General features: G+C 57.3%; 1 protein-coding gene across 1 annotated transcript; it reads right to left on the bottom strand.

Moving 5' to 3' along the window:
• Positions 1 to 2,879: 2,879 nt before the first annotated feature.
• On the bottom strand, positions 2,880 to 4,700 carry DUSP2 (dual specificity phosphatase 2). The gene is made up of 4 exons (XM_065891407.1): positions 4,215 to 4,700; positions 4,015 to 4,127; positions 3,361 to 3,580; positions 2,880 to 3,243 (listed from the first exon to the last, which is right to left on the bottom strand). Exons 1-4 carry the CDS (start codon positions 4,600 to 4,602, stop codon positions 3,029 to 3,031), a joined length of 936 nt encoding a protein of 311 aa, XP_065747479.1. The 5' UTR covers positions 4,603 to 4,700; the 3' UTR covers positions 2,880 to 3,028.
• Positions 4,701 to 17,586: the final 12,886 nt, after the last annotated feature.

Below are 17,586 nucleotides of genomic sequence, written 5' to 3'. Positions count from 1 at the left end.
TCATAATCACCCTGCTCGGGTAGAGAAACAGATTCGTAGATAAGAAAGCCAGTTTGTCTTGAGGGCATTGTGCTCGGTGACATAAGCCAATCACAACCGGACAAGTGGTGTATGAGTCCATTTACGCGGGGTATCTGGAGAAGTCAGATTCAGAGGCAGATGGTGGAGCAGTGGTCGCCAGGAGCCGAAGGAGGGGGGAATGGGGAGTTGTTGTCTAACGGGTACAGTTTCAATTCTGCGAGATGGAGAAGTTCTGGAGATCTGTTTCACGGTAATGTGAGTGAACACGCTTAACGCTATCGAAGTGCACACTTAAAAATGGTAAAGATGGTACATTTTGTTACATCTTTTTTACCACAATTTTTAAAATTTTAATAAATAAATTTAAAAGGAAGGGAGGAAGGGAAAGAAACGCAGTTTGCTTGAAAGGCCAACTTAAAAACACGGAGAGGGGAGGCTGCAGTATGGTGGAGTGGAGACAGGATGCAATGAGGCAGGGGTGAGGGGCGATGGACAGCGGCCTCAGCCACCAGTCCTGTTTCGTGTGAGAAGTAGCTGGGGCGCGGGAAGGCTCCGATAACTCAGGGCCCCAGATGCCCCCCACCCTCCCCGAGCTGGGTGTGGGCCTTGTGGACAGGTCCAAACAGACCCACTCAAGGCCTGCAGAAGCCCTGATAACAACCCCTAGCTCTGCTCAGTCCCCGCCAGGGAGCACCTCACACACCCCCAGAGTAGAGGGAACGAGGCACAGCGGGCAGGCTTTGTCCCTCGTTCGGCCATGTAGAGTGGGCACCCACCCCTGCCAGACTTTGGGCACAGGGCCAAGCACACCACAGGCCCTGCCCTCACCAGCGTCCAGGCAACTACACACCTGAAAACCTTCACTTCTCGGACCTTCAGTAACTCACATTTCCTGGGCTAAGGCTTTACCTGGATTGACTGGAGCAACACTCAACACCACCCTAAGAGGTGGGAGCTAATGACAAAACCCCATTTTACAGACAAGGAAACTAAGACACAGAGAGGTAAAGCAAAACAGGCCCCCTAACTGTCAAACTACACTGCCCTACTCAGGTGTGCCCTGCCAGGCGCTCAGAACACCCGCAGCAACAGTCATCATTCTGCAGGGGTGACGCCTGCACCGAGTTTGGAAGGACAAAATAGAGGTAGCCAGATGACACTCCGAGTGGCTGGGAGCATCAGAGTGGAGGCTGATGCAGGACCTGCCCACGCTGAGCTGTCCTCAAGGGCCTCAGCACCCCTTGCTCTCGGGCAAATCACAGCACCCCCTTTCCAGCACCCTCCACTTCTGGCTCAGGCTGGGCCCATGTCTCATTGGCGGTCCACACTGGCCACGTAACCAGTGTTCAGTGAAGACGTGGTAGTTGATGCGTGTGAAAAACAACTAAGCCCATCCCAGGTGACCTGTCCTCCGTACCAGACACCAGGCCACATGCTTTCTGGGGACAGGAAGGAGCTCTGGATCAGGGGCTGCCATGACCCCCGGAAGGGACAGGCATTCTGAGGCCTGGGGACCCAGCCCGGAGGTGTGGGAGAAGAGGTGACAGGCTGCACTGCCCCAACGTGGGCGCACGTTACACACAGCCCAGGGAAGCCACACGCACAGGCAGACATGCAGGCATGTAGGGACATCTGGGACACATCGGTGTGTGCAGGCCAAGAATAGACACCCACACCCAGAGGAAGAGCCACACGTGGCTGCACACACACACACACGCACGCACACACATCCATCCACATGTTCCAAAAAGGAAGTGGGGTCTGACCAGGGCAGTGCTGAGTCCAGCTCTGAATGGTAAACACAGTCTTCTCCCCCACAGGACCAAAGCTGGTAACTGGAATAAGGCTGGAGCCAGCCTCCCAGAAACCATCACTTTCAGCTCTGGAGACAGAAGGCTGCCTAGGAAAGGACACCAGCACAGGGAGGACTGGGCTGTGCGGTGAGGTCACCCCTGCACCTTCCTCCTTCCATTTCCCAGACCCCGCCACACAAGGGAAGGGAAGGTCTGATTAAGAAACAGCTTTGGGGGACTTCCCTGGTGGCACAGTGCTTAGGAATCTGCCTGCCAGTGTAGGGGACACGGGTTCGAGCCCTGGTCCGGGAGGATCCCACATGCTGCGGAACAGCTAAGGCCATGCACCACAACTGCTGAAGCCCGCACGCCTAGAGCCCGTGCTCTGCAACAAGAGAAGCCACCGCAATCCGAAGCCCGCGCACCGCAACAAAGAGTAGCCCCCGCTCACCGCAACTAGAGAAAGCCTGTGCAGCAACGAACACCCAACACAGCCAAAAATAAATAAATAACTTATCAAAAAAAGAAAAGAAACAGCTTTTGAGCACTTCCCCAGGCACTGACTTGAGGTCAGACACTTGAGAAGTTGTTTCTTAAACAAAACAATATTTTATTGACACATCCTCAATGTTCCGTATAAATATAAAGTGCTAAGTTTCCCACCCCTGCCCACAGGGCTGGGAGGAAGTGGGGGAGGGAGTGTTAAATGTCAGTTGAACACAAATAACTTTCCAACGCCAACACAGGCGTGAAACGCTCACGTACACACGCAAGCGAGAGGTCCAGACACAGCGCCCGCATCCCTTCCCCGAGCTCCACACAGGGCTCCTGGTTGTCACAGCTCGTTCCTTAGAGCCCTCAGGCTGCCAAGGGCTCCAACATGGCGATCGGACCAGTGGGAGTCGTGGGTGTGTAGAGTCCCGTTGGTTTCTGTCAGAGGACAGGGGAGGAGGGAAGCAGACACGCCCTCCATCCTCCTTCCGGAATGAGGAATGAGGGCCGGCCCTCAAACCCCCAGCAGAAGAGCACCAGGTGAGAAAGTCCAGCATCCCTGCACCCAGCGTGCCCACCTGGGGGCTTTTTGAACTCCAAGGAAGGGGCAGATCTCCCTGAGGGGAGGGGGACAGTGGGGAACTGGGGCCCCCACTGTCCCCAGGAATCAGGCAGCTCTGTGTGCCTCTGCCCTGGGGGAGCGAGCATGGTGGGACCCAGCCTCAGTGACAGAGCACCTGAGTCTCAAACTGCAGCAGCTGCCCCATGAAACCGAAGTTGGGGGAGATGACGCCCCGGCGTTGCTTAACAAAGTCGAAGGCCTCGTCCAGCCTCACGCGGTGGCTCTGTATCAGGTACGCCAGGCAGATGGTGGCGGAGCGCGAGATGCCTGCCTGGCAGTGCACCAGCACCCGGCCTCCGCTGTTTTTCACTGAGTCTGCAAGGGAAATGCGAGAGGGGGGTCAGATGGGAAGGTGGGCAGGGAAGGAGACAGGTGCCCCTGCCCCTTCCCCTGGAGCTCCAGCAGGTCCTGGGGCTGAGGCCCGCCTCTTACCAATGAAGCCAATGGCCTCCTGGAACCAGGCGCTGATCTCCACCATCTGGCTGTCCTCCACCGGGATGCTCTTGTAGCGCAACAGGCCCTCAAAGTGGTTGGGGCAACTGGCTGAGACGTTGAGGACGGCTGTGATGCCGCAAGCCTGCAGCCCCTGCAGGTCCGACGAGTGGCTGCAGCTGCCCAGGTACAGGTAGGGCAAGATCTCCACAGGGCCACCCTGCACGGGAAGGGGGAGGGACAGTGGTGAGGTCTCAGCCCAAGCCTGGAGGGCTTGAACACCAGCGGGACAGAGACAGGGCAGACTGGCCCAGGCAAGAGGAGCTCTTAGCCAGGGATCCCTGTCTAAGGATCAGACTCCGGAATACCAGGAGGACCCAAGGGGACATACAGAGATACACACACAAAGATACACACATTCCCCTCAAACCCCCAAATTTTGCTGCTCACAGGACATACGCAGACTCACAGAGATGCAACGACCGCCAGGCACACACAAAGGTGTGCTCCCATTTGGGGGCGGAAACACACACACACACACACCCTTAGGTGACCGTGGACATGGACAGACTCCTGCATCCACAAATGGCAGACTCTTTCCCCAGGGGCGCCTACCCTGCATGACACTGACAAGGAGCCCTGATCTCAACTCACCTGGTCATACGAGGGAGCCCTGGGGTCGGAGCGGCTGCTTTCGGGTGGCATCGCGGGGCCGGGGGACTCAGAGCACAGATCGGGGCAGCAGGCTTGAAAGCTGTCGAAGCCTCCTGCAAGGAGGACCAAGACACGGTTAGCCGGGAGGGCCCGGCGCGGGTCGGGGACGGGGCGGGGGGCGAGGGCGGGCCGGCGCTCACCCGGCAGGAAGCACACGGCGGTGGGTCCGGCGCCGGTCTCGTGCAGCAGCGCGGCAAGCAGCGCGTGGGCCGGGCCGTCGGGCTGGATCTCTGCCACCGAGGCGCTGCCCTCGTCCAGCACCACGACCCGCGCCAGCTCCCCGCGGGCCAGGCGCGCCCGCAGCGCGCGGTCAGGCAGCAGGCAGGCGAGGGCGACGGCGGGGGGGCCGCGCGCGCGGCGCCGCAGCAGCGCGTTCCAGGGCACCGGCCGCGCGGCGCGCACGTGGCGGCGGCAGAAGGCCAGGAAGGGGCGACAGTCGAGCAGCAGCGTGCGCTCAGCCTCCCGCGGCTCCCGCAGCAGCGCGCCCAGCGCCGTGCAGTCCAACTCTTGCGCCGCCTCCAGCCCCATGTCTGCCGGCCCCGGGCAGCCTCCTCTCCCCTATTTCCGCACCTCTTCCTCTCCTTCCCCCTCTCCCCGCGAGCGCTCCGGACTCCCGCGGCGGCCGCGCTACCCGAACCGTCTGTTCCGGGCGCCCTCTCCAGCGCTGGGGCTTAAGTAGCCGTGGGACGGCCTCCTGGGTCACCATACATGGGCAAAGCAGGAAGGCGCCGGCGCCGCCCCCGCGGCCTCACGCGGGGCGCAGGCTGGGCTGGCCCGGGGCTCGGACCGGCTGGGGGGAGGGGTGCCCTGGGAGAGGAAGCCGGGCACCAGCTCCGAAAGGAAGGTGTTTGCCCAAACGCCCCCCTCCCGCCTTTGCGCCCCAGGACTCTTCCTGAGCGCTCTCACCCCTGGACCTGCTTCGCGCCGCTTGGTCCTCGGGCACCCGGCTACTCAGATAGATACACGTCCGCATCCCCGGAGACCTCGGAGCCCGTGGAGCCCCTCGCCCCGCTTGCTCTCCCTTTTCCCTGTTCCCTTAACCTCCCAGGGTTTCCCCCCTTCTAGGAATCTGCTACAACAAAAATTGACTTCTGTCTGTTGCCACGGATGATTTCCGCACTGGAGGATGGGGAGCCGTGCTTTGATGTGCCTTTTCTCTTCTGCTTAGAGACCCTGGGCCAGAGGGGCTTTATTTCCCCTCCTCCTCCCCCGTTTCATGGCTGAGACCAGCACTCGGGGTTTTGCAGCTGCTCAGTGACCAAGCTAGGCCAGAACGTTGTCCTCTAAGCCCAAGACCCTAAGCGCTGGCATGAGGAGGACCTCTGGGCCTTGGCATGGGGGGAGGCAGGGGGCCCGTGACGACTTTCCAGTTATTAGCGGGACAAGGCTTCTTCCCCCGGAGCCCAGGGAAACCCCAGGGGCCCAGAGTGAAGCACTTCCCCAAGTCACAGGCCAGCTCTGAAGGGGAACTCTGCTGACGCTGCTGGGCTCTCCCTGGGGCCTTGTGGGAATTTCAGGAGCCTCACCAAGGGGAGGAGGGAGAAGAACTACCAGAATCTGCCTCCCCCACTCTCTCCGCCCACCACTCCCCGCTCCCCCGAGTCCTCCCTAGGCCTGCAGCGGAGCCCCTGGACAGCAGGGACCCAGGACTGGACTGGAGCAAGGCGATGAGCAGTAAGACTGGGAAGCTAGTTAATCCACATCCCTTCTGCCTGCCCCCAACTCAGCTGCCAGCCCTGGGGCCGGATGTGGTGAGCCCCAGGTGTGTGTGGGGGGATCTGGGCCCCTGCAAGGGGGCAAGAGATGTTGGCAGCTGAACTCCTCCAAAGCAGGGACATTCAGGTACGTGGGGACAGTGCCCTGGAGTGGGAGCCACCCCCATCCCCACCTTAGCTGCATGGGATTTCAGAACCCAACCCCCAAGGCCCCCACTCCCCTGAGTCTATGCCCTTTGTAAGACCCTTCCAGCCCTACTGCAGACCCCTAGGTCCAGACTGTCTTGGAGGGCTACCACTAGGACCCATCGTGGACCCCCACGCCCTGCACTTGGATTGTAAACTGTAAACTGTTCCCCGTAGTGTGTTGATGTGTCTGTATGTGTGTGTTGGAGCATCACCTGTTGATGGAGACAGAGCTGGTAGCTTGTGTGTGCTGCGAAGAAGAGGGGATGCGGGGGATAGAAGCTGCAAGGACTCCAAAGAGTCCTGGGGCAGTTCACCCTCTCAGGCCTCAGTGTTCCCACCTGTAAGATGGGAGTGTATAATAGACCAACTGCTCGCCTACACTGGTTCCGAGGCTCTGAGGCTGTGGCAGTGCCCAGACACCTGCAATGTTCCATCCCTCCCTCCCAGGCCAGTCTGGAGGCCGATGCGGCAGAGCCCACAACAGAGCCGAGGAGTCTGGGCCACAGATCCAGGCCCTTATCGTTGGCATCAGCCCGGCAAATGACTTAATGGCTGACTCCAGGGGTAAATTACAGAGCACACAAAAGGATAGCAGGTCCAGTCTTGCTGACCCATGGGGCTGGTGTCACCTGCTCTGCTGGGAGACATGGGCTTCCAGCTCCACGGGGAGGAGCAGAGAGGACTGGCCAGCTGGGATCCTAGCTCAGGGGTGAAATTCAGTCCAGCTGCGTAGGGGCTCCAGACCCTGGACTCCCACGCCGGGCTGAGCCTCTTCCCCTCCTGGGGAGAATGGCGTGCAGCTTGCAGTCCCACGTGGGAGTGGGAGTGTGTTGGCAAAGGTTTGCGCTAGCGACACAGTGCCCAGTTGCCCTGCCTGGAGCTCTGGCCAGGACCAGTAATTTCCGCCCAAGGTGACTACATGTATGTACCCCCGTCAGTGCCACTGGCTTTGGGGTGTCCCCTTTTCAGCTCTGGAACACAGGCTCAAGGAGGCCTGACTTAGCCATGAAGGAGGGGCTCCCCTCGGCCTCTTTCCCCTATTCCCAAACTAGGGAAACGCCCACCCTCATAACTGGGTGAAAGCCCAAGCTCGGGGTAAGGAGAGAGTGGGAAGAAGATGGAACCCAAGTCCCACCCCCACTTCTCCTCTGACTAAAGATCCCCCACCCTTGGTGAGTCATGGCCCCGGGATGTCTCTCCCCCTCTGCCACCTCCTCAAGGACCACCATTTCCTGGCAGAGACGAGGCAGGGGTCTGGACATGTGGGTGGAGAAACGGGTGAGGAGGGGTCTCCGTTGCACTGGCTGCCCCACAGGTCGCAGGTCCCGGAGGGATGACCCTCTTCACTAGGTGGTAAAGGGACAGCAGGGGCCAGGGATGGGGGGATGGTGCCATACTCGGGTTTTGGCGGACTTTGTTTCCCTGGCCTGGCTGTTACAGAGCCGACACTATCAAGCAAGTTTGGGGCTCAGTTTTTTTTTTTTTAATTAAAATACCCAACTGGAACAAATGATGATTCTGTGTCATTCTTGCTTGTAACCATCTATTTTGATGGCTCTTTACGTGTCACTAGCCTCCTGCCTTTGGGTTTCCGGGTCTTTCCCTGCCCCCACCCGGCCCCCAGCCCCATGCAGAGCAACTTCCCTTCCACAGAAGCCCAAAGCGTTGTGTTGTGTTCTTGTGTTGTCCTCCCTCCTCCTTCCAAACCCATACCCCAAGCAGATGCTCCGGGGAGAGAGGAAGGAATGAATGGTGTGACTATGATCTTTAGGTCAAGGCAGGTGTGAAGGTGAGAGTGACAACCACCCCCAGCCCGCCTGAGCCGTGAGTCAGGATGACGTCAGGCTTCCTGTGCCAGGCCTCTGCCCAAGTGGCACGGTGGCCACTCCCACAGGTTCCTGCCAGGCGGGGACAGTGACTCCATGCTCTGCGAAGACGGCCCTGTCCAGCACAGCGGGGAAGGCGGGGAGGGCCGGTAAAGGAGAGAGTCCCCTTAGGCAGCCACCTCAGCAAGGTAGACTCAGAAGTGGCCACATGTGGCTGAGGGGGCTGGCGTCTGTCCCCACACGCATGTATCCCATCACTGGGGCAGCCTTGCTGAGGACCCTCTCCTGGACACGATGGATACATGAAGAATAAAGTCTCCTAGAGAACAGACTTGTGGTTGCCAAGGGGCAGGGGGATGGGGAGGGATGAACTGGGAGTTTGGGATTAGCAGATGCAGACTCATATAAAGAATGGATAAACAACAAGGTCCTACTGATAGCACAGGGAACTATATTCAATATCCTGGGATAAACCATAACGGAAAAGAATATGAAAAGGAATGTGTGTATATGTGTGTGTGTGTGTGTGTGTGTGTGTGTGTGTGTGTGTGTGTGTGTATAACTGAATCACTTTGCTGTACAGGAGAAATTAACACAACATTGTAAATCAACTATACTTTGATAACATAAATTTTAAAAAAAAGAAGAAAGTCTCCATTTGGGGCTGGTGTGGCTTTCATGCCTCTCAAATACTCGCTTTTCCTCATTTTTTAAAAAATATTTATTTGGCTGCGTAGGGTCTTAGTTGCGGCACACGGGATCTTTCATTGCAGCACGCGGCCTCCTCTCTAGTTGTGGTGCATGGGGTCCAGAGCACGCAGGCTCAGCAGTTGCAGCATGTGGGCTCTCCAGTTGTGGCGCACGGGCTTAGTTGCCCCGTGGCATGTGGGATCTTAGTTCCCTAACCAGGAATCGAACCCAGGTCCCCTGCATTAGAAGGCTGATTCTTACCCACTGCACTGCCAGGGAAGTCCCTGCTTTTCCTTGTTTTAACAAAGGCTCTGCACCTTCTCTAAGCATCCACATCCAGGTCACACATTCTTTTCTATATTTACTAATTTACCCGGCCCTTCATTCAAAAAATATATGTTGAGTACCTGTTATATGTCAGGTACTGTTCTGGGTTCTGGAGATACAGCAATAAATCACAAACCACTGCCCTCGGGGAGCTGACGTCACTGTTTGAATATTAATTTGGGGGACCATCTTTTTTTTTTTTTTTTTTTTTTTTTTTTTTTATGCGTTACGCGGGCCTCTCACTGTTGTGGCCTCTCCCGTTGCGGAGGACAGGCTCCGGACGCGCAGGCTCAGCGGCCATGGCTCACGGGCCCAGCCGCTCCGCGGCATGTGGGATCTTCCCAGACCGGGGCACGAACCCGTGTCCCCTGCATCGGCAGGCGGACTCTCAACCACTGCGCCACCAGGGAAGCCCTGGGGGACCATCTTGTACTCATGGTTATTCACCTAGAGTAATGATATAGTTTCCTTTAAAAATAAATTTTAGGTTTGTGAAAACTGAGTTGGATGGTACAGATGGCACCCAAAGATGTTAAAAAGTGTGATGCAGGAAGTAGACGCCAGAGCCTTTGCTCAGGAGGGCAGCCCTGCGGTCCCTTCCAGCTTTGGTGTGATGCGCTTCTGTGGGGTCTGGTTTTCCCTCCTGCCACAGTCTCCCATCAAGAAAGGAGGCTGACCATCGACATACGAATGGATAAAGAAGATGTGGTACATATATACAATGGAATATTACTCAGCCATAAAAAGGAACAAAATTGAGTCATTTGTAGAGACGTGGTTGGACCTAGACAGTGTCATACAGAGTGAAGTAAGTCAGAAAGAGAAAAACAAATACCGTATATTAACGTATATATGTGGAATCTAGAAAAATGGTACAGATGAACCAGTTTGCAGGGCAGAAATAGAGATATAGATGTAGAGAAAAAAACGTATGGACACTAAGCAGGGGAAAGTGGGGGGGGATGAACTGGGAGATTGGAATTGACATGTATACACTAATATGTAAAAAATAGATAACTAATAAGAACCTGCTGTATAAAAATAAATAAATAGAATAAAATTCTAAATAATTTTAACTTTTAAAAAAATTTTTTAATTTTTTTAAATTAAATTTAAAAATTTTAAATTTAAACTAAATTTAAAATTAAAATTTTAACTTTAAAAAAAAAAAGGAAGAAAAGAAAGGAGGCTGAGGCACAGAGGGGAGAGGTGGCCACAGCCCTGAGGAAGGGGATCTGGGAGAGCCCAACCCATTGCCAAGGCCAGAGATGGCTCTGCTTGTTGGGGTCCCTGCCTGCTCCATGGGCGTGTCCATCAAGGGGATCTGGACTTGGCTGCACCCCTAGATGTGCCTGGGGTTGCAGCTAGAGGAGACCCGGCCTCCCTGGTCTCTTCCCCTGTCAGGCACCCACTCCCAGCACACCCCTGGCCCCCAACCCATGGCCACCGCCGCAATTAAACTGGTCCCGTTCCCAACTGTCGGCCAGAGATGCCCTTGGCTTGGGCCCAGGTAGCCAAGAAGGGGAGAGGATAAGTTGCTAAGGAAGAACTCTGTCACTAGTGGTAACGATTGGGCAAGAGGTGTGGGATTCTCAGAAATGTGACCACACCGCGGTCACAGGGCTTCCCCACAGCCTGAAGTGGGTGCAGTGTGAGGGGTAGCAAGGGGACTTCGAGGCCCAGAGGATCCAGACTACTCCTTCCCACCCCATCACCCCTGACACCTTTACCTCCATCAAAGACCAGGCTGGGCCACTCCCCTGAAGACCAGCAATACCATGAACAGTGGGGCAATGGCAACAGTGGTGTGCATCAGGGAGCCATGGGGGCTCTGGAGCCACATTGCCTTGGCTCAAACACAGCTGGGCTGCTTCCCTGCTGTGTGGCCTTGGGCAAGTGATTTAACCTCTCTGTGCCTTCTTAAACAATAGCAATTACTAGCACTATGCTAGGTGTCTTCTAGGCATTACTGCCTCTAAGCTTCAGGGCTTGGGGGAGGCATCGTTACCCTCACTTTGCAGATGGGGAAACCGAGGCCTAAAAGGGTTACAGGTGGCTGAACCAAGGCCACCCAGCCTGTAAATGGGAGCACTGGGTTTGGAACCTGGGCTTCAACCACTAGATTGCCCTGTGTCTGGGCCCATTTGTGTTTGCATCCACCCCTCCACCAGCGCACACCTCCTGCCAGGTCTCGTCTCTCTTTATCATGACAACCACACAAGTAACATTCATCGGCGCTTGCCCCGTGCCTAGCCCCGTTCTAAGACCTTTACAGGAGTTACTGCATGTAAACTGCAATGAGCCCTAAGGGGTGGGAATGACTGGTACCCCAAATACAAATGGGGAGACCCAGGCACCAAGGGGCTAACTGACTTAACCCAAACTGTCACCGTTAGTAGGTGGTAGAGCCAGAGTTTGAACTCACAATTTTGTGTCCCTCCTGCCTCTGGAATCCAGGTCCCCACCCCACCTGCCCAGGCTCTTCCCATCCACCTTCCACCCTCACCCAAGCCCTCCTATCTCTGTGCTGGGCTCTGGCCACGCAGGCTGTGCTCTCACGGGACCTTGCTATTTTTAGGTCATCAGTGCTGCCTCCTCAGCTCAGCTACAGACTCCTTGGGGATGCACAGGCCATGGGGAAGCACAGAGCACAGCTCACGGTGGGAGACCAATGATGCATCTCTGGAGATGTGGTGACTTGTCCCTATGCCCTCAGCTAGCCGTCAAACAGGAAGTTAGCCGTCAAACAGGAAGTTGATTACAGTTGAAAACCCACAACGTTGGACAAAGGTCAGTGTCAGGATGGGGCCCTGCCGCACCCTTCACCCCCACCTTGCCCTACTCCAGGGCAGAAGAGATGCCCTCAGGTCCCCAGAGCAGAGGATGGTTCCAGAGAGTAAACATGCCAGCATGTGAGGGGAAGAGCCCCCTTGTAACTTGTGCAGGGAGCTAGGTGTCCTAGGTTCAAGAGCGAGCTCTGTCATATAAGGGGGAGGGGGGTGGGAGAGGGTTGGATTGGGAGTTTGGGATTAGCAGATGCAAACTGGTATATACAGAAAGGATAAACAACAAGGTCTTACTGTATAGCACAGGGAACCATATTCAATATGTGATAAACCATAATGGAAAAGAATATGAAGAAGAATGTATATATGTGTAACGGAATCTCTTTGCTGTACAGCAGTAATTAACATAACATTGTAACTCAACTATACTTCAATTTAAAAAAATTAAATAAAAAACAAATAAATAAAAGGTATTCTTCACTAAAAAAAAAAAAAAAAAAGAGCGAGCTCTGCCAGCACAGCTCAGAGGCCCTGGGCTCACTGAGTGCCGCTGGCTCCCCTCGGGTCCCAGCACTCATACGTTCACTGGGTGTTCAGAGCCAGGCTCCGTTCTGGGTGCTAGGGCTGCATGCACCACGAACAGGACAGATCAGTTTTCTGCCCTCATGGGGCTGACCTTCCAGTGGGGAAACAGAAACTAGTCCGGTAAATTTAAATAATAAATTTTAAATTTAATAATAAAATAAAACATTAAATAATAGAAATAAAAATAATAAACTAAAATAATAATAAATGTTAATAAATTTAATAAATAATGAGGGGAGGAGAGAAATAGGTGAGGGAGATTAAGAGGTACAAACTTTCAGTTGCAAAATCTATGAGTCACGGGGATGAAGTGGACAGCGTGAGGAACACAGTCGATAATCTTGTAACATCTTTGTAGGGCGGCAGATGGTGGCTATGGCGGTGATCCTTCTGAAATGCAGAGCAATATGGGATCGCTCTATTGTGTAAGAGGAACGCACATCATGTTGTAGTTCAATCGTACTTCCAGAAAAATCACACGAACGCACGCACAGAAAAGTAGATCAGATTTGTGGTTACCAGACGTGGGGAGTTGGCAGGGGAGGGGATGAAGACAGTCGAAAAGTACAAGCTGCCAGTTATAAGGTAAATAAGCGCTAGGGACGTAACCTCCAACATGATAAACGTAGTTAACGCTGCTGCATGTTATACATGCAAGTCGTTAGGAGAGTAAGTCCTGAGTTCTCCTCACAAGGAGAAAACATATTTTCTCTGTTTCTCTAGTTTTGTATCTATTTAAGATGATGGATAGTCACCAAACTCACTGTGGTCATCTTTTCCCGATGTACGTAAGTCAAATCATGAGGGTGTACGCTGTAAACATATACAGTGCTGTACGTCAGTTATGTGTCTGTAAAACTGGAAGGAAAAAAAAAAGAGCTAATATCATATAAGGGTAGGTGCTGTGGATATAGCCCCAGAGGGGCAAGAGATAGAGCAGGGGGAGGCCTCTGGGGGGAGTGGCCTTGTAACTTGAGGGATGAGAAGGGGTCGGTCAGGAAGGGGGCAGGGAAGAGCCGTCCAAGCCAGCAAGTGGAGGTACGGGGAGAGGGGAGGGACAAAGGCCCTGGGGTGGGACAAGCTGGCAGGCCCCAAGACTTGCTGGGCGGATGACCGGAGAGACAGGTCCCAGCAGCCTCACAGCCAGCTCCTGTTTGTGAGTCTGGTCGGCCTGTGTGAGTCTGGTCGGCCTGTGTGAGTCTGATTTGATTAAAAGGACAATAGGAATCCTTGGAGGGTCTTGATTAAGTGGGGCAACCCAACCAGAAGAGCCCCTCCAGCTGTGGTTGGAGAATGGCTTGTGGCCACAGGGAGGTCAGGGGACCGTGACTGCACAGGGGTGGCAGGGAAAGTGGAGGTGGAATCCAGGGTCAGGTGCGGGGAGAAGGGACGGGAATTATGGACAGAGCAGAGGAGGGCTCCCGGCTTTGGGCTGACTAGGAGAATGAGGAGGCCCAAGCCTTCCTCCCCTCCCTCCTGCCCCCGGCCCTGCCTGGGCACCCACTCCACGCGACCGGGGACTCAGGAGCCAGCGAGGGATGCCGGCTGCTGCGTGCACTCCCGCCACCCCACGACTTGGTTTTACAACTGGAAGAGGGACATTGTGAGGGCAAAGGGCAGAGAATTGAAGTTGCCCACCACGGGGCCACAGCCAGAGAGGAGCTGTGGGCCGAGGCTGGGGTCAGAGCAGCACAGATGGCCGGGGGTCAGAAGCCAGAGAGGAAATGCCCGGAGAGGATTAGGGAGGATTAGGTCTGCACGTCGGATTATGCTGCCCTTGAACATGACAGCTCCTGATAAAGCCGAAGCCATCACGGCTCAGAGAGTCGCCCTGGACATCCACAGGCACATACAGACACACAGACACACACTCACACCCCATCCTTGTACACACGCTGTCACACGCATCACACATGTTCAAAGCCAAGCCCCTTCCCATCACCCACGGACACTTGCACACACCACTGGGAAGTGGCTTCCCCAGCCCCAGGACAGCCCGCAGAAGCCCCTCCACAAGCGGTCCTGCCCCAGTGGCTCCAGGGGCCAATCCACAGACCTGGCTCCGGGGCCTACCGCATCGGCTCACAGACACCCACCTGCCTGTGCTGCCCACCAACCTTCACACCTGACCGCCCCCCCAAGACAGGCCCCTGCCCACCGGCGCCGTGCCCCGTTTAACACGGAACACCGGTCCGGTCTGGATACAAGTGCCCAGGATCGTTTCTCACTCAGATAGTTCAGATGTGACAGTCCCCTTCCCTGTCTGCGCTGCCACAGAAAAAAGCTGGCTCTCCTACTGGCGAGGGTCCAAGCGGGGCGATTCCTCCTCTGGAGCCTCACACACACACACACACACACTCACATACATTCACACACACACACACATTCACACACAACTTGCAAGGTGGTCCCATCATCAGTGCTGTTCTTTGGCGGGGATGTCACCTTGAGGTTAAACAAGACAGCCCATGTTAGTGGTAAGTGCCCCGCTGGGTATCAGGCACTGTGCTAGGTGTCCCAGGGACACTTCACTATGAGCTGGGCTTTGTGTCATCCCTACCAACGCAATCCCTTGGAGCCCATCCACTGCCCCAAGCCAGGAACCCCGGCTCCAGGGAAAGGGCGGCCCAGCCAGAGCTGCCCAAGGAGCCAGGCCGCATCCTCAGCAGACCCTTCTCGAGCATCCCATCCAGGAAAGGTTCTCCCTGCTGCCCCTGCTCCTTTCTGGAGTGTAACTCTCGCCAGCATGACTCACACACAGCCAGGCCTGGGCAAGGAGTGCCTGCCTCAGTTCCCCCAGGGGCAGGGGCAGGGGCAGGCCTCCAATTTAGTCTGAGACAGGAAAGGCCCCTGGAGGCTAGGCCAGGCAGAGGCAGTAGCGACCTAGGCCCAGCTTCCCAAGTGCCTGCAGGGGCCAGGCACGGCCAGATGCCCAGTGTTCCTGCCATCATGCAGCTGCAAGATCACCTGGCAGTGGGGAGGGCAGGAGGCCAGAACGAGGCCACAGGCCCCAGGGTGCAGCTCCAAAGACAATAGTAATTAGGCCAGGAACCCAGGCAGCTGGAGCTTCCCCACTGCTGGTCTGGTTGCTGAGGGCGAGGGAGGGACGCCAGGGACACAGGAGGGCCAGGGAGGATGTACTGTCCCTGCCTGGACCCCATAGGAGGACACACAGAAGGGCAGGGGCGGTGCCCCGGGGAGGCATCTCTTGCAGCGTCCAGAAGGGCCTGCAGCTGGGAAGCCACCTGCCCCTCTTCCTTCTCTCTCGGCTCCCTTCACCCATGCTCAGGCTTTCTCCTCTCAGGCGGGTCTCCTCTACTCCTCCCCTCCCCCTCCCCCTCCCCTTCTCCCCCTCCCCCTCCCTTTCTCCCCCCTCTCCCTCCCCTTCTCCCCTCCCCTCCCCTTCTCCCCTCCCCTCCTCCCTCCCCTTCTCCCCCTCCCCTCCCCTTCTCCTCTCCCCTCCCCTTCTCCCCTCCCCTCCTCCCCCTCCCCCCTCTTCTCCCCTCCCCTCCTCCCTCCCCTTCTCCCCTCCCCTCCCCTTCTCCCCTCCCCCTCCCCTTCTCCCCCCTCCCCCTCCCTTTCTCCCCCTCCCCCTCCCCCCTCCCCTCCTCCCTCCCCTTCTCCCCTTCCCCTCCCCTTCTCCCCTCCCCTCCCCCCTCCCCTTCTCCCCCTCCCCTTCTCCCCCTCCCCCTCCCCTTCTTCCCCTCCCCCCTCCCCTTCTCCCCCTCCCCTTCTCCCCCTCCCCCTCCCCTTCTTCCCCTCCCCCCTCCCCTTCTCCCCCTCCGCTTCTCCCCCTCCCCTCCCCTTCTCCCCCCTCCCCCTCCCTTTCTCCCCCCTCTCCCTCCCCTTCTCCCCTCCCCTCCCCTTCTCCCCTCCCCTCCTCCCTCCCCTTCTCCCCCTCCCCTCCCCTTCTCCCCTCCCCTCCCCTTCTCCCCTCCCCTCCTCCCTCCCCTTCTCCCCTCCCCCCTCCCCTTCTCCCCTCCCCTCCTCCCTCCCCTCCTCCCTCCCCTTCTCCCCTTCCCCTCCCCTTCTCCCCTCCCCTTCTCCCTCCCCTTCTTCCCCTCCCCCCTCCCCTTCTCCCCCTCCCCTTCTCCCCCTCCCCCTCCTTCTCCCCCTCCCCCTCCCCTTCTTCCCCTCCCCCCTCCCCTTCTCCCCCTCCGCTTCTCCCCCTCCCCTCCCCTTCTTCCCTCCCCCCTCCCCTTCTCCCCTCCCCCTCCCCTTCTCCCCCTCCCCCTCCCCTTCTCCCCCTCCCCCCTCCCCTTCTCCCCTCCCCTCCTCCCTCAGCCCCTCTCTCCTCCCCGCCTCTTCAGGCTGCTTCCCATCTTCAGTCTTTTTACTAAATATACCACTTCTGGCAGAGGCAGCAGAGGGAGGTGGATGGGGCAGTGAGCTGAGGCAGAGCCCCTGGTGCTGGCAGCCTGGCCCCAATCTCAGCGGGTGACCCTGGGCAAGCCCCTCCCCCCAGGACTGCAGCCCCTTCCTGTGGACAGGAAGGGCTGGGGCCCCTGATGGCAGTGCCTGCCTGGGTGTGGAGCCCACCTCTCCCTGCACAGAGACCACGTGCGGTGACGGGCCAGACCCCACTCCTGGGCCTGGCCTTGAGGGCTCACCATGACCCCGTCCCACTCTGCATCCCCACTTCCAAACTCTGCCCTTGCTGTTCCCTGTCCCCAGACCGCTGACACCACCTTCTCCGGGAAAACTTCCCTGTGCCCTCACCCAGCCCCTGCTGATTTCTCCTCGTGCCAGGGTCTCTGGGAGCACCCTCCATCCTGCCCTGCGGCTCCACACCCATTCCAGAACCAGCACAGGTGCCTCTCCAGCCTGGGACACACACCTTGTGGGCAGAGGCGGGTGGGCAGCCTCGGTCAGAGCAGGACCTCAGCCACCACTCCCTGGGCACCAGCGTCCACCCCAAGCTCAGCCCCAGCCAGGCCTACGCTCGGCCTGAGGCACTTGTCCATTAAGGCAGAAGGGGTGAGAGGAAACCAGCACCATGAGGGACCACGGTCAGAATGCAGAACTTTCCCCGCACCCCACAGGGTAGTTGCCCCAGAGCCTTTTCCCTCTGGGCACTGAAGCCCCTCCTTGAGGCAGGGGGATAGCAAACATGACCTACACAGGATCCGGCACAGGGTGCTCACCAGGTAGAGCAAGGTTTCTGGTAGTTCCCCAGGCCCCAGAAGTACACTGCCCTGCCCCTTCTCCACCCACCAGGCCCCTCTGCCCAGGCCTCAGACTCCAGACCAGAATGTCCACTTTGCTGATGGGCCCCACTGGGAGCCACCCAGAAGCTCTCCCACATTCCCCGGGTCCTGGAGGCCAGACCAGCGCTGGATACGGCTGGTGCGTGCCTTCTGCAGCCCCACTCGAGAGCCCAGGGGCTTCCTTGAC

This window comes from Phocoena phocoena, chromosome 14 (genome assembly GCF_963924675.1).
Source record: "Phocoena phocoena chromosome 14, mPhoPho1.1, whole genome shotgun sequence".
NCBI lineage: Eukaryota > Metazoa > Chordata > Mammalia > Artiodactyla > Phocoenidae > Phocoena > Phocoena phocoena.
The sequence above is the reverse complement of the archived record's forward strand: the minus strand, read 5'-3'. Positions and strand labels throughout refer to the sequence as shown.